This window comes from Maylandia zebra, linkage group LG1, assembly GCF_041146795.1.
Source record: "Maylandia zebra isolate NMK-2024a linkage group LG1, Mzebra_GT3a, whole genome shotgun sequence".
NCBI lineage: Eukaryota > Metazoa > Chordata > Actinopteri > Cichliformes > Cichlidae > Maylandia > Maylandia zebra.
The window spans coordinates 8,164,953-8,179,732 of record NC_135167.1 but is presented as its reverse complement, the minus strand read 5'-3'; the positions used below and the strand labels follow the sequence as shown (position 1 = coordinate 8,179,732).

The window sequence follows — 14,780 nt, the reverse complement described above, 5'->3', positions numbered from 1 at the left end:
CAGAGGTAGCAGCATGCTATGATGATCAACAGCATGATAATAAATAGATGCTTTCTAATGCTCACATTATTACAGTGTCCACACAACACATCCTTAAATAAAGCCGCAGAAAACTACAGTGTGAGACCCACAAATCGGCACAGGAATACAACAGCAATACCACTGAAGCAGTGATCCATTAAATGAAGAACACAACGGGGCAAAGTGGGAGGGTCAAGCGCTGCCCCGAGTGCACTTTATATTTGAGGTAAAGTATACAAGAGAACAGAGCAGGCAAATTATCCATATGATCTCTTGAGAAAAAGGCTCCTGCATACCATCTTTTACTTGTTTTAAAAAAAACAACCCAAAACATGGAGAACATATGAGCTTGCTAGCAGCTTGCTTTGACGCGGCTACGTGATTATACATGTCTGTTCACATGTGAGTTGCCACAATGCATCAATTTAATTAATGTGAATGTGCTTGGAGCAGCCCGGAGTCATTCGTGCCCACCGTAGAGGGGCTGTTATGTCACTCACACACAGAGCAGGAAACACACACACAAACACAGAGAGAGAGTTATTTACAGACATTTTCCTGCCTATAAACGTGGAAGAATGTTCTCCTTGTATCCAACACACATCTCTGGTCATTTGTTTTACTTGGTGAGCCATTCCTCATTTTCCTCTTTTATTTTCATTTTCAGAGCCATTTCTGTGAGGTAGTGTGTGCTGTAGAGCTGCAGCTGCTGAGCCACACACTGACTTCTGGCTGCATTCATTAGCTCCTGTGCTTCTAGGAGGATCTGGCTAACAGCACTGCACAGGCTTTCAGTCCTCATCTGTGTCTCTCCTCCCCCTTCCCTCCTTGCCAGGCTGCAGGAGTAAAATTCAGACGGTGTGTGTGGTCACCCTCGTGGATAAATGGTGAGACAAGGTGGGAGCTCTGAGAGCGCACATGGCAATTGGCCTCTTCTTAAAATGTTGAAAAGCATGCATTTGTAATCACAAACAAAGGAAAATCAGTCTAGTTGCCAAAGGTTTTTTCCCCTAAACGCTAACATTTTTCAAGCTTTGGAAGAAAACAGTGGAGGGTATTTCATACACATTGCTGCAGGACTGAGCCGATGTCCTCCCTGACCTAAAGGCAGGCCTTAAATTACAAACATCCACCCAAGAAATCCAGTAATATAACTGTGAACATACAGTTGTGACAAGCCTTTGACTGGACGGTTTTATTTGCAGTCTCCCAGGCATTTTGTGAACCTTAACATTACTTGCGGTTGGCTGCAGATCCTCATGTGTCACAATAGTTTATAGTTTGTCTTCTGTGGGTGCTCACAAAGTCACAGAAACAAAGCCTGGGTCATTTGTGAGGGTGGAAAACCCGAAAGACACAGCATTCATTTTCGAGACAGGAAATGTTCAGACGTCTCCTTTTCAGTTTATCCATTACATCTCTGCAACTGTCACACCAGGCATGTCAACATAGGCTATTAGGCTATATATAGTTATGTTTTTATGGCTGGCTTAATATTTACAAGTCAATAATTCTATTTGTAAATCCTGTTTGGAAACTAGTGTGCACCTATTAGTGCCTCGTAGATCCTGTGTGTTCCTTACAGGGTTTTTTTTTTTGTATAGAAAGGTGCTGTGCCTTGTTTGTCAAGTACACCCACTGCAAATGGTAGACAAAGACGTCATCTGCTCAGGCAGCCTGCCACCCAGCCTGCTCCTCGTCTATAAAAAGTGATAACAAACTCCTACTTCTGAATGACAGCAAATGTCAGACTATAGCTCTGACTCACTCTGTGAGGATTCATCAAACCTCACATCATCTGCCAGGCGCCAGGCTGTCAGGAGAGAAGAGTCTTTCAAGCTGAACCAGCAAACTTTGCACACTAGCGTCTCCAAATGGCAACGAGCCGTCCGTGGAAACTATTTGAACTTCAAAACCCATAAATCCTGTGAGGTGACGTCAAGCAAACTAGACTCCGTTTGTTCATGTTTACCGACTGAGCCGGCACACTGGGATGAGAAAAGGTCTAATTTTAGTATGTCTCCTCTTTCTCTTGCAGGAGTTGAAACATTTTGCAGTATGTTTATGTTGACGCGATATAGTGATTATTGTGAGGCCTTGATTTGTTTTGGTTCTGCAGTCCCACTAATATTTCAATACATTACATCTCAAATAGGACCTTTTCTTATTTGTGCAAATCACTAAGCAAACTAGCCATAACTCCAGTTTCCAGCAGCTCTTGTACTACCGCATTAATGGTGAGCAGGACTACTACACGGACATTGCTTCCAGGTCTGAAAAATTAAATTCGCCAATGAGCATGCGCTTTCACAGTGAGACCTGCCCCTCTCCCCCTCTGAACACCCCTGATTGATTAAAGTCAAATGTATTATCAATTATCAAAAGTGGTGCCAGATAAATTTATGTAAATGAGCGACTGTGGACTTTACACTTTAAAATATAATTAGTTTACGTACAAAAATGGTTATGATACTTAAAATTTTTTAGTAAAATTAGAGATGATGAGTTTAATAACTTTCTTTTTTGAGGGTCGCACCTTAATTTAATTAGGAACGCATACAGGATGAGTTACGTGAACTGTCAAGGTAAGTCAGCATTACTTAATTTTAGCTTGAGCTGATTGAAAAGAAACAAAATTAGTATTTTCTTTAAGACTGTAAAATGCCTTTTTTTCATTTTAATTTTTTAACCTGTGCTCAAAGAACTTCACAGACATGGAAATACTTGTTTGTTCTTTTGTATTTTTTGTATTTTTTATTTTTTTTAATTTCTGGAAGTGATTAATCGCTACACGACTCTTTGGCATGGCGACCTGTTGCTAGCTAAACTTGGAGATCACACATCCACAACAATCAAAGCCCTGACACAGCATATTTAAAGTAATGATCCCAATAAAACTAAGTTAATTATTTAAACGTATGCATTAGAAAAATCTAATTAAAATAAAATTGAACAAATACGCAGGTGAAAAGTTCCAATAATCCAGAACAGGCAGATAAACCAAGGCCGAGTATAAAAAAAGTTCAATTCACTCACTCACTTTAAGGACTTAACAGTTCTGTATTTACAGCTCAGTGTAGTCTGCTTGAAATTCACTATATCTACATGTTTAGCAGTCTTGACTAGTTGGTTGACTTTTGCAAAGAAAATGCCAGTGAAACACAAAAGACAAAACTTTACAATGAATTTAAATGCTTTGAAAAGATGCAGAGACTTTAAATTGATTAAAAAGCTCCAGGGGCTGAGAGACCACTGCAAAGCTGAGTGATAATTTCATATTGTTTTGGTGAGTAAAATATCTTACATTCATTTGATGGATTGTTAGTATGAAAACACTGATTGGAGCAGCTTTAAAAAGAGCATTAAAATTGTTAAATGTAACCTTTTCTCCACCTATCAGTTTTGATTGTAGCATAGTGTTTTCATCTTTGTCCAGATTTAATGCTTTTCCTCATTTATTCGCTGCAGATTTACAGCAGAAGAGAGAATAATACAGGTAGGAACGTTACCACAGATTATATGATGACTCCTCACAAGGGCCAGAAGGCCCTTCACCCTCTTCTTGTTGGGATGTGTGTTGGCACATTCCCCCCCATGGCTGGTAACCAGCAGGCCGCAGGCCCAGGGCACGAGGAGGTGAAATGTCAAGAGCAAAATGTAAATTCATGCTGACAAGCGATGCAGAAAACATGTTCTCTGCGACTCAGGGAACCTTGATATTTCACAAAGTCAAATGAACATGTCAGCCAACACTGCAGGGCAACCATTGGGTTATTTAAAGAGGAGGCTCAGAAAGCAGGCCGGTGTTACGTTACATGCAGGAGGGACTGTTTTTCATGTAGCTCAGCAGGCAAAGCTCTCCTCTGATTGTGGTTGTTATCCTCCTTCCACAGTCTCGCTCCGCCTGTGAGCCATCACCGAGTCCCACAGTGAGATACAATGACGATGAGACACAAGAGGACACACAGTGGTTCACGTTGGACCGTCATTACAAAACTGCTTCGCTCTCACCCACCAGGTCCGCTGTTGGACCCAGATCCTGCGCGTTATCTGTCCCAATACACCAAGCTCCCCAGAACATCATGTGGCCCACAGCCTGAGCTATGATTAGCAGCAGGACAGCACCAGGACTCAAACCCCCTTCATCCAGGCTGCATTATAAACTGAAAAAATAAAGATCAGAGTCTGGATGCTTTGGAACCGATGACTTTATAAATATGATATCAGAGTCTACTGTGAAAATGTGATCTGGACGGCACTTGTACCTCATGTCTTTTGCATCACTATGATAGAAGAAGCGTGGCTCTGTGAATGTCGCTGTCAGTCTTAGATGCACTTTGGTCCAAACTGAAATATCTCAGCAACCACTGGATGGACAGTTCCGGGGAAGTGGAATTAATCCTGGTTAAAATCCTGACTTTTCCTCTAGCACCACCAGCAGGTTGACATTTTAGGGGTTTTCAACTGACAAAACTATAACAACGACTGAACAGCCTGTCACACTAAGATTCAGACTCTTATATTGGACCTCTATCATTACTATCCAAATAAAGATGTTCATATCAGCCCAAAACTCTATGCTAAGATAAGGAACATGGCAGAGATTACTGTCAATTCCTGCCAGTATGGATTGAGACTATGAGCCTTATGTGCCTCATCTGCTGCCCCTCCTTGATAGCCAGCTTTTCACTACATTTTTATTGCATCCGACTGTTTAAAGGACTTAAAGCTGCCTGATCAGTTAAAAGGTAATCATCAATGCTGTTTCTATTATATTCATAATATTTAAGTTTGAATATATTGATTTTATGTCATTATGTGGACAAGATTTGTCACTAGAAAAATTAGCCTGGGACCAAAATTCTGCTCAAGGTGGCCAGGTCCTGTGGTTGAAATCATCCATAAATCATCACCCCTCCACTGCCGTGCTCATACTGAACCCTGCACTTCTCCCGATATTTCTTTGTGCTTTGCTCAGTTTTATCTTATGGTGAATTTGCTGGGATGTCCATCCCCGTGCCACTCTTTAAGCACACACCGGAATGAGCCAGACCAGCAAATTGCCAAAAAGGTGATCACACTTGCTAATGATTAATGAATCAAGTGCATTTGATTAGCACTGCCTGACTGCTTCTTTACCCTCTTAATTCAGCAAGGGTGTGCTTAATTTTTCACAGGTCTGCATAGAGCCCTGTTAAAACTCTTTTTCACATGAAAGTACGCCCCGTGATAATGATCCTCATAAAAGAAAATATGATGTTTTTTAAAGAATACTACTGAAATTATGGAGCATCATAGTGCTAGAAAAATAAGTAATGTGAATTAAAATATGCAAGATTTGGACCCCTTTGTGCTTTGGACCTGTAACTTATGGTACTTTTATAAAGGTATCTACCATTGCAACACACACTGATGGAGTGTTTTTAAACACAGAACAAGAACTGTGAATTTTTCCACCCATATAGTATCAAAAATGTTTTTGAATGGGATCTTTTACCAAAAACCATTACATCTTACATAGAGGCCAATGAACACTCATGGATATCTATTAATATACATTTCAAATTGATGGGAAAATAAACATAAAACTAAAGATTAAAGTGCTTAATTGATGTGTCTGCTCATCGTTCTGTACCAAATTCTTTTTATGCCTGGGTTAATTCATAGCTAAAGAGCTCCCTTTTCAGCAGAGGATGTCCTGATGACACTCTCTGACATCTGAGATCACGCTCCCTTCTGTCATGGTGTACATGAGCTTTCGCTGGCTGTGCTCATGAGTAGTTCCGTTTCTGATGTCATGCCTGCTGCACTCAGACACGAATAATTCAATGAGCTCTTGATGTGACAGAGTTAAATGAAGCTTCAGTGCCACACTTAACACAAACCGAAAGATGCAAAGAAGAATGTCAACATTTACAATGCAGACATGACTGCTGATCTCACAGCAAACAGAGCATGCAGTGGAGTAAAGAACATATGTTGCATATGGCCAAGAGGGGAGTGATTCAGACTGCTAAAAACAACCGTGACCCTACTCTGCAGTGATACAGAACAAGGTCCAGAATACAGCATCACACACAAGGACAGAAAAGTGCTATCAGTGTTTGAAATGTTAACATCCTTGTCAGTCCCTAAATAGAAGCTAATTGCAGCAGGAAGCAGCGTGTTTTTAGGCTTTTTAGCGAAGTGGTGAGGGGCACAAAGCCAGACAGAAAAAGACATGTGATGTGACCAAGGGATGTGTCCATGTGAAAAGATTTCTGTCACTGAGGCCACATTTGACACAGCCAGCCACATGTTGGCCTGATAATGTCAATATCATTTCCTTCATCAGCTGTCAGCTCAATGCCCGCTCCTTGTCACTAAAACAGTGTGAAAATAAAGAACTCCCACACTTGGTGACAGTGCTTGAGCTGCACAATAAACCCCCTTGAGTCCTAGAGTCAGTAATTAAGGGGCATCCAAATGTCCCCCCCTACAGTCTGCTGCATCACTGACAACAATCTTTAATAGAACAGTTCAACATTTAGGTTAAGACACTTTCTTGCTGAGAGTTAAGATGAGAAAATTGTACAGCAGTCATGTCTGGGTGCCAATACAAAGCCTAAGGCATCAGTCAGCTACTTCAATTTAGCCTGGCTCACTCCAAAGTTAACAAAACACACCTGCATCATTAACGTCTGGTTCAGACCAAGTTTAGCTTGTTTTTTTTTAAATTAAAGTAATGTCATGTGTTTGGCAGGGGAAAAGTCCGATGACTCACTTCTGTCATGGTGTAGCCTACTGAAGTGCAAATTTTGCAACCTCCAGCTGCTTCAGGGTATTAAAGGTTAACTACAGCGGAGGTGGCCCATCTGCATACAGGCCCTGCGAAAGTACTCATTAAAAAACTGCAGAGTAATCCAAGCTATGCAACCGAACCGGGGGCTTGAAGAACCCTTCCATCGTGAAACCCATAAACAGCACATGATACAAGCTTAATGTTTATGTGCTGCCTGTATGTGAAGTTACACCCCCCACCTCACCCTCATTCTGTCACGCATGTAAGTCTGTCAGGTCCAGCTTGACGTGTGGGGGAGGGACCACACAATGCACATGCCAACTGCACAAAAACATGTGCAGAGCCCTGAGCATCTTCCTCATCCTTCCCTCCCAAAAACTGTGTTGGTGTAATCAGATTACACTGTCAGTAGAGTTGTGCCTGGCTGCTGCCAGTAGCACAGATCCATAACTTATCGAAAGCTGATTAACACATCAACCCCCGTGCTTGTGCCTGCTAAGAACGAGGAGCTGTGCGGTTGTCAGGATTACTTAAGTGTGAACCAAAGACTGAGGCTTCCAGATGTGAGAGCAGTGCATTAACCGTCACTGCTATAACCACAAGCTCCTGTCACTGTGACACTTCAAGCTGGGCTTTACATTTTAAAATATACTTTAATAATCGCACAATAGTTTACTGTAATATTAAAGAAAAAAAAACAAATAGGGTATAATGAGGTGGAAGCAGATGAGCTGCGACAGCAAATGGCGTCTCATTAAGAATCCAAACGTCATTAAAGGATGCAGCTGCTTCTGACCTTTGACATGGATTGAGAAAATCTCTCGTTTGATATCTTGAGTGCCTCCTTCAGCACTGCAATTAAATCTGAGCTGAAAGCTCTGCGCTGCTCCTTTTCAGCTCCCTTGGGATCTCAGACTGTAGGATGCCTCCTGGTGGTGACTTCTGGCAGTCAGATGACATCTAGAAATCCTCCCCCAATTCCCTAATGAGCTGTAATTTTCACCAATAGCAGAGCTACTTTAGGATTTTTTTTTTTTTTTTGCAGGGTTGGCTTCTGAAAAAGGCCAGTCTTGTGCAGCCATGGCAGGATGGTAAATTGGAGCTGGCGCGATGAGTCCTGACAGCAGTACAGTCTTGGCCACGAGCACAAACTGCCGTGCTTACGTAACCAGCCTATTGTTACCGCCCTGTCACTGCCATTAAAATTCATAGGATTCACATGAAAATGCGACCCAAACAACTGTCTGCTCCTGCAGCGGAAGATTGAGAAGCAGGCGGATGGATGAGATTCAAATGAGCTAAAAGTGAAAGCACCACACAGATGGCCAGTCCACTGAACTCTTGGTCCCGTTTCAGCCTATAGGTCACTGTACTGGGGACAACTGGGCCCTCTCCAAAGAGCAGAGGAGGCACAGTGAAGGCAGCACTGGGAACAACTCAGCTGACACTCCTTCACACCTTGATGACAAACCCCATCTGTTTGTAGCAGTACTATCAAAGAATGATCACATGAGGATTATTTATAGCTGCAGGTATAAAACACTCCTCTAGATCAGTCGTTTTGCTTTCTGATCTGCATCACAAAAAAGGTAAAGAGTTGAACGGTTATATCAAAGAACTCTTTTCTATTGTTGTGTTTTGATATTATTCCTTTTACAAGGGAAAATAAGCATTTTTCATCCTGTTAGACATCTTTAACCCTTCACATTTACTTTGCAACTCACTGAAGGGCATTACAATGCAGAAAGCCGAGTGTGGATTTAAATGTCTCTTTAATTGGGATCAAGGGATTTCCTCGTTATCGGCAGAGACAAAAGGAAAATGGCAAAACAGCAACCAAAAGTAATTTAAATATAGATTCACACAGCTCATACTCCCTGGAGAATAAACCACGAAAGTCGAGAAAACGAAAACAGGATTTAGTAATATTTCCACTAAGGACTGTGATCATGATGTGGAAACCCCCCCCTTCTTTTTTTAGAACCATTAATAGCGCAGTGCCCATGTGGCTTTATTGTACCGGGATGTAAACATGTTAATTTTGTCTGGTGGAATTTACTTTGGAGCCAGCCTCTAGTGGCCAACAGAGGAATTGCAGTTTTTTTTGGGGCATTTTAGCATTTGCTTTATTTTCAACCCTGAAATTTGGCGCTTGTCAAATCCAAAAACCACACATTCATAGAGGTGGGGAGGTGCTTGTACAGTAAGACAGCACTCCTCCTTCTAAAATATGCTCTCTCTCTCTCTCACACACACACACACACTTAGATATAATTATGCAGGTGTTTCCACACTGTTCAGATGGAATGATTTATTCATAATTATGATAGCATAATAAAACAATGAACATTGAAAGCACTGACAGTTGAACCCAAGGCCTCTCACACACGGCATGCACCACCCCGACCCTAGCATTCACAGAGACACTGAACATCCCTAACGGCAAGTTGCTCCTGGCTTCTGAAAAGCGTCCTTTTTTAACTCTGTCCAAGTCAGTTTTTCCTTGTTCTTTTTTTTTTTTAATCCTTTAAATATATTTTGATATAAAAACAAGCCCACGTATGATGAATCAACCATGTTTGTGAACTGCCTCTCCCCCTTCTTCTCCTGTTATTGCCCTGCCACCCAACCACCCACCTACCGCTCCTCTGGGCGGTCTTTAAGGAAGGATGAACATGACACTGGCCCCCTCCAAGTCTCCTCACTTCCTATTCTCGTGCGCTTCATGGACGCTTGGATTAACAAAGCAAAAACCAAAAAAAAAAAAAAAAAAGTCTGATGTAAAGATGGTGGAGGTGAAGGAGATGCCACTTAAAAAAAAACCAAACAGTTTCATAACCTCTGGAACATAGAAAGCAATAAAAAAAGATTTTGTTTAAAAAATAAAAATTGAAACCATAACAGTCCAATCAAAAGAAGTGTTGGAGGGAAGTCTGGAGCTCTGTAGACTGGAGGCACTTTGGCACAGAGCGAAGGCCCCACACCTGACAACAAGGCCGAGGGAAAGCAAGGAGGGATGCAAGGAAGGAATGACAGAGTTGGGCTGAAAGGCATGCAAAGCCACATGGTGATATGGGAATCTGGGAATGATCGAGTGGGGTGGACTGGAGAAGAAAAGAGCACCTGACAAACGTGGAGGAAAAGGCCAGCCTCCCCTCCAGTTAATGCCATGTTCAGGAGAGGAGGAGGAGGGGAGGAAATACAAAGAAACAAAAGGGAACTTTCACATAGAAGAAGAGCAATTTGGACCAAGTGACAAAGAGAAGGGAGAGTGAGTGAGCAGTGGCAGGTGTAGGAGGAGGAAAGAGAAGCGGCCCATCGCGAGAAGAGGAAATTGTCTGGCAAAAGCTATACAACACAAACAGGAAAACAGTCCTAGTGTGAAAGCAGAGGACGGCTGGTGGACGGTGGAGGTCGGGGGAGGGGGCACAGCGTAGCAGTCCCACAGGTCAAGAGGCTTGGCAGGTAGGAGGAAAGTGCTGTGGTCCCTCTTCTCCTTCTCCTCCTCCCACTTTACAGCTGTGCTGGGCTGCATCTCGCCCCCGTCCTCTTCCCCCGGTACCCCCCACAAGCACCTCCTCTTCACAGGTAGAGCTCCTTGGCTCTGATATGCTGGAGCTTCTCCCTCAGCATGCGGAAGGAGGGCCGCATCACGGGATCCAAGGTCCAGCACTGCTTCATCAGGTCGTACACCACGGCGGGGCAGCCGTCTGGGGCATCCATCTTGTACCCTTTCTCTACCCGAGGCACCACTTCTTTCAACGGCTGAGAGACACAGACAAAGAAATGCTGACATTAGCTCAACATTTTGATCAGTCAAACTGATGCAATGGACTCAAAGGTGATGCAATATTCCAGGCAAAGGTAACTACATAACAAGAATAACTAAAAATAACTAAAAATGCGAACGTATCAACCGGTGACACATCACCTGCTTCAGTTGTTTCATGGCATGAATGAGGCCAACACAGAGAACCAGCAGTTACACTGATCTTGCACAAAAATAAATAAATGGTTCAGGCAATAAAGCCTGCCATCTGCTGGTGTATGTCAGACGTCAGCGAGCCACAGAAAATCCCATAAAGGTACTTACAATTCTAGGATAAGGCACACGCCCAAAGGAGTAGATCTCCCACAGTAGGATCCCATAACTCCAAACGTCTGACTTAGTGGAAAACCTCTGTTGGATTAAGAGAGAAGCCGAAATTCATACATTATACATAAAGGCATTCAGAAAGCAGATCAGGCTTGCGCCTCCCTCCAGACCAACAAAACCAGGTCGTACAGTACATGCACCCCCACGGTGGATTTTAAACCAAACAATCAAGATGTGACTGAAGTGCACACTTTCAACTTTAATTCAAGGGCATTAACAAAAGGACTGCTTAAACTTAAGGAATTGCTGACATTTTTATAGACAGTCCCTCATTTTCATTTTAAATATAAAGATTTCCACTCTATAACTGTCCATTTCCACTGCACTGCTGCCACAGCCATTATATTTTGGTCTGCTGCCTTGACCCTCGCATATACACACACACACACACACACACACACACACACACACACACACCGTCTGTGTTTTTTTAAACCAACATTAAGATGTTGGCATCAAATTCAGAAACATTTCTCATTCTCAACATTTTCAGTTAAACTCAGGCCTTAATTCATTAACATTTCAGTGAATTTGTTTACACATTGTCCTAACTTTGTTGGAAATAGAGCTGAATAATTATTTTTCCCCCCCATATTTGCAGCTTGTTCAACAGTCATACACTCTTTGCTGTCAGGCTCTGGGTGCCCAGAGTTACTTTATCTGGGCAGAAATTCTGGGCAGCTTGACAGATGATTCGATTAAGATGTTGAGAAAACCTTTGGGCTTGCTTTTACTCTCCAGCAGGAAAACTGTTTATGAGCCACTAAACACCACTCTTTGTTAAACTGGCCTCTTTAAATACTTTTAGGGCAGACAAACACACTATTAATGAACTTGCTAGACCCGGGATCAAGATTATACCACTATTTAAAAGACTGTCTTGGACTGGCACTCTCATTCAAATAAACTGATATCCTGCAGCCTCCCCTTTTTAATCCATTTTAAATAAACCGCCCTTATTCAGATCAATTAAGAGTCGAGTCAGCAACATCAACCCTGTCTCATCCCATCACCTTCTCTCTTAGTGCTTCTGGGGATGTCCATTTGACGGGCAGCTTGGCAGTGTCCTGTATGGAGGATGCCTCCTTGGTGAGGCCGAAGTCGCTGACCTTGGCGATGTTATCGTCAGAAACCAGCACATTGCGAGCCGCCAGGTCTCTGTGGACGAAGTTATTGGCCTCCAGGTACTCCATAGCTTCACACACGTCACTGCCAGGAAAGAGGATGAGTGAGAACTGGCTAACTAATATAGGGCAATAGGTGGTTGAGGATTTTACTTTTATCACCTGCCCTTGTCAGGAAAATTAGCTTGGCTAGAGGGAAAACTAAGCCATTATGATTTTCAATTTAGTTTCAGATGTAAATGCTCCAAAATGTTTTTTCACTACTGTAAGTTATTTCAAAACTTACAAGGCTGGCACAGAAAAATGAAACTTCAACTGATTAATTTGAGACAAACATATAATAATGCTCATCTGAAAGCTTACACTCATTCTTTGTACTGATCACAATGGACTTAGCTTGCTTTAGATAACAATATTAGCTAGATAATTATTAAATTAAAATAAATAAGGATGTATGAGTTGCAGCAAACAACGTTCATGTTACTGCTATGACACTTTTCTCCTGAAGTTCAGTAAGAACGCAGAGGGTTAAAGTGGCAGTGATTTAGTTTCAGATCCCGAAAAGAGCAGTTTAAAAATGTTCTTTTAAATAATTCTTTAAATAATTGCTTGAAAGAGACTCACAGTGAGAACTTGAGTAAGCAGTCTCCACCGAGAACAGTCCGCCCTCGAGAGCGCAGGTAGTCCACTAGGCTGCCCTGTGGTGCAGTTTGGATTATTAACACAATGCTTACATTCAAGAAAGTCTCACAGAAAACTGTGTAGGTACATTTTTTAGCATGAATAGCCTGAGTAAAAACCAAATCGACGACCCCGTGCGAAAAAAGAAAACATGTCAAAGTATTTTTTTTTAATAAGGGGAAACATTTGTTTCATCTGTACAATAACAAGTGTTTTAAAAATCCATTTGCTGTTTTACATGAGGTCACAGTCGTCATCATTTCTTGGCTTAGAAGCAAATGCCTCCTCTAGTGCACAACCTGTAACCCCCTCTGCAGATGAAACAAACAAGATATAAATCTTTTTGTACCCGCTGAATGGGGTCAGGTCAGGTGTTTTCCAGTGTCTCCTGTCTTTATGCTAAGCAAGGCTAACAACTGTTTCATTAGCGTGGTTTTGACTGTGTTTTATTCTCCTAATGTACTGAACTAGCGTTTAAATCGCAGAGGGTTAATGCGAGCATGTACCATTTCCAGTTTTAGAACTTGTCATAAAAGAGCACTTGGGCTGACCTTAGCCATGTATTCTGTGACGATGTAGAGACTGCCCCTCTCCTCCACGATTACCCCTAGCAACTGCACCAGGTTGTTGTGCCTCAGTTGCCTGTCGAAACACAGAAACAGAGGGGGAAAAAAATATGCGGTAAGCATGCAGTAAAATATTTTTTAAAAATCATGGTCAACTTCTACCCACAAAAATGACAAAGGATGACCTAATATTTGATGAAGAAACATGTCTGCAGACAGAAACATCTGTGGTGGTGTGAAGTACAAAAAGCAATAGCTGCGGATCTTACGTCATGACAGAAGCCTCAGCGATGAAAGCCTGTGCTGTAGCGTCATTTTTGATGCACTTGACCGCCACCTTGGTCCCTCTGTAGTCTCCTACCATCACATCTGACAAGGACACAGAGGGGACAAAGTTTTAGTACATTCTCCAAGGTGACCTTGGCCTGATGTGAGAAATGAAAATGAAATATGAAAATATCCTGTTTAAATTTGGTTCTTACCCCCAAACTCCCCTTTGCCAATGGTCTGGAGGAGTTTCAACTCTTTTCTGTTCAAGGCCCAGCCACCTGCCAAAAGAGGACGTTAATGACACTCTGCAATCATAATGTAAGTAATAATATTATTCCAAAAAGGCGTTATGAAAAAAATCCTCTGTTCATGACTTTGCAGTTACAGCAGCTATTTTCTTGTTAAAATAACTTTGACAATGATGTATATCCTTTAAGCAGGAGAATTAATCTTTGCATTTCTCTAGTGTAAGAATTAGCTGGGTCAGATGGGTATGTGAGGGTAAATAAAGACAGACAGAGCTGGAGATTGACCTTGAGAGCCGGTGAAGCCCAGCAGTCGTTCCCAGCCACACAAAGATTAACCACCCTCAGTTGATTAATGCTATTAAAGCTCGTAGGAGACGCAGGATTTCTCTGTACACTGTGTGTGTGTGTTCATGCATCTGATACTGTGAGGTTAATGTGGCATATAAAGACAAGCATAACAAAGTGTCCCTGTGTGTATTGGTGCCAGTGTCCCTGTAGGGCTGTGTAATGAGCTCTGTGTGCTCTTACTCCTAGAGAATTCGTCTTGCGCTGCCACTGTTCCCTCCATCAACTTCGGTTTAATCAGCCTGGTACAAAGGCCATCAGCGTCTTTGGTGTAGTGCTGGAGAGAGAAAGTTTGAGAATTAAATACAATCTCCATGCATAAAGAAAAAAAAAGTATGTATGCTTCAAGTGTTAAAAGTTACAAAGAAAATACTCTCTCAAAAGGTTTTCCCTGAATTTAGGTCAGCAGTATATACTGTACTGTGCCACTGTACCTAGCTGAATGATCCGATACGGATGTTCTTGGATTACTTCATACTGTTGAGTCTATATACAAGCTTTTGATATGCAAAACAAAAGAGAGGCTGATGTTCGGGGCCACCCTCTGCAGAAAAATGTGACGGTAGCGATGAAAAGAAGATTCAAGCT

At 42.1% G+C, this 14,780-nt stretch overlaps 1 protein-coding gene across 2 annotated transcripts in view; it reads right to left on the bottom strand.

Annotated features, from left to right (window-relative positions):
- Positions 1–9,098: 9,098 nt before the first annotated feature.
- Positions 9,099–14,780, bottom strand: part of cskl (c-src tyrosine kinase-like) — a 51,164-nt gene continuing 45,482 nt past the window's right edge. For both annotated transcript variants that reach the window (XM_004539728.3, XM_004539729.6), the window contains exons 6-13: positions 14,376–14,469; positions 13,812–13,877; positions 13,599–13,698; positions 13,315–13,405; positions 12,707–12,780; positions 11,972–12,167; positions 10,896–10,982; positions 9,099–10,567 (exon numbers count right to left, since the gene is read on the bottom strand). In XM_004539728.3, coding sequence (XP_004539785.1) covers positions 10,385–10,567; positions 10,896–10,982; positions 11,972–12,167; positions 12,707–12,780; positions 13,315–13,405; positions 13,599–13,698; positions 13,812–13,877; positions 14,376–14,469 — 891 coding nt within the window. In that variant the 3' untranslated portion in view covers positions 9,099–10,384. The remainder of the gene's footprint in view (positions 10,568–10,895; positions 10,983–11,971; positions 12,168–12,706; positions 12,781–13,314; positions 13,406–13,598; positions 13,699–13,811; positions 13,878–14,375; positions 14,470–14,780) is intronic.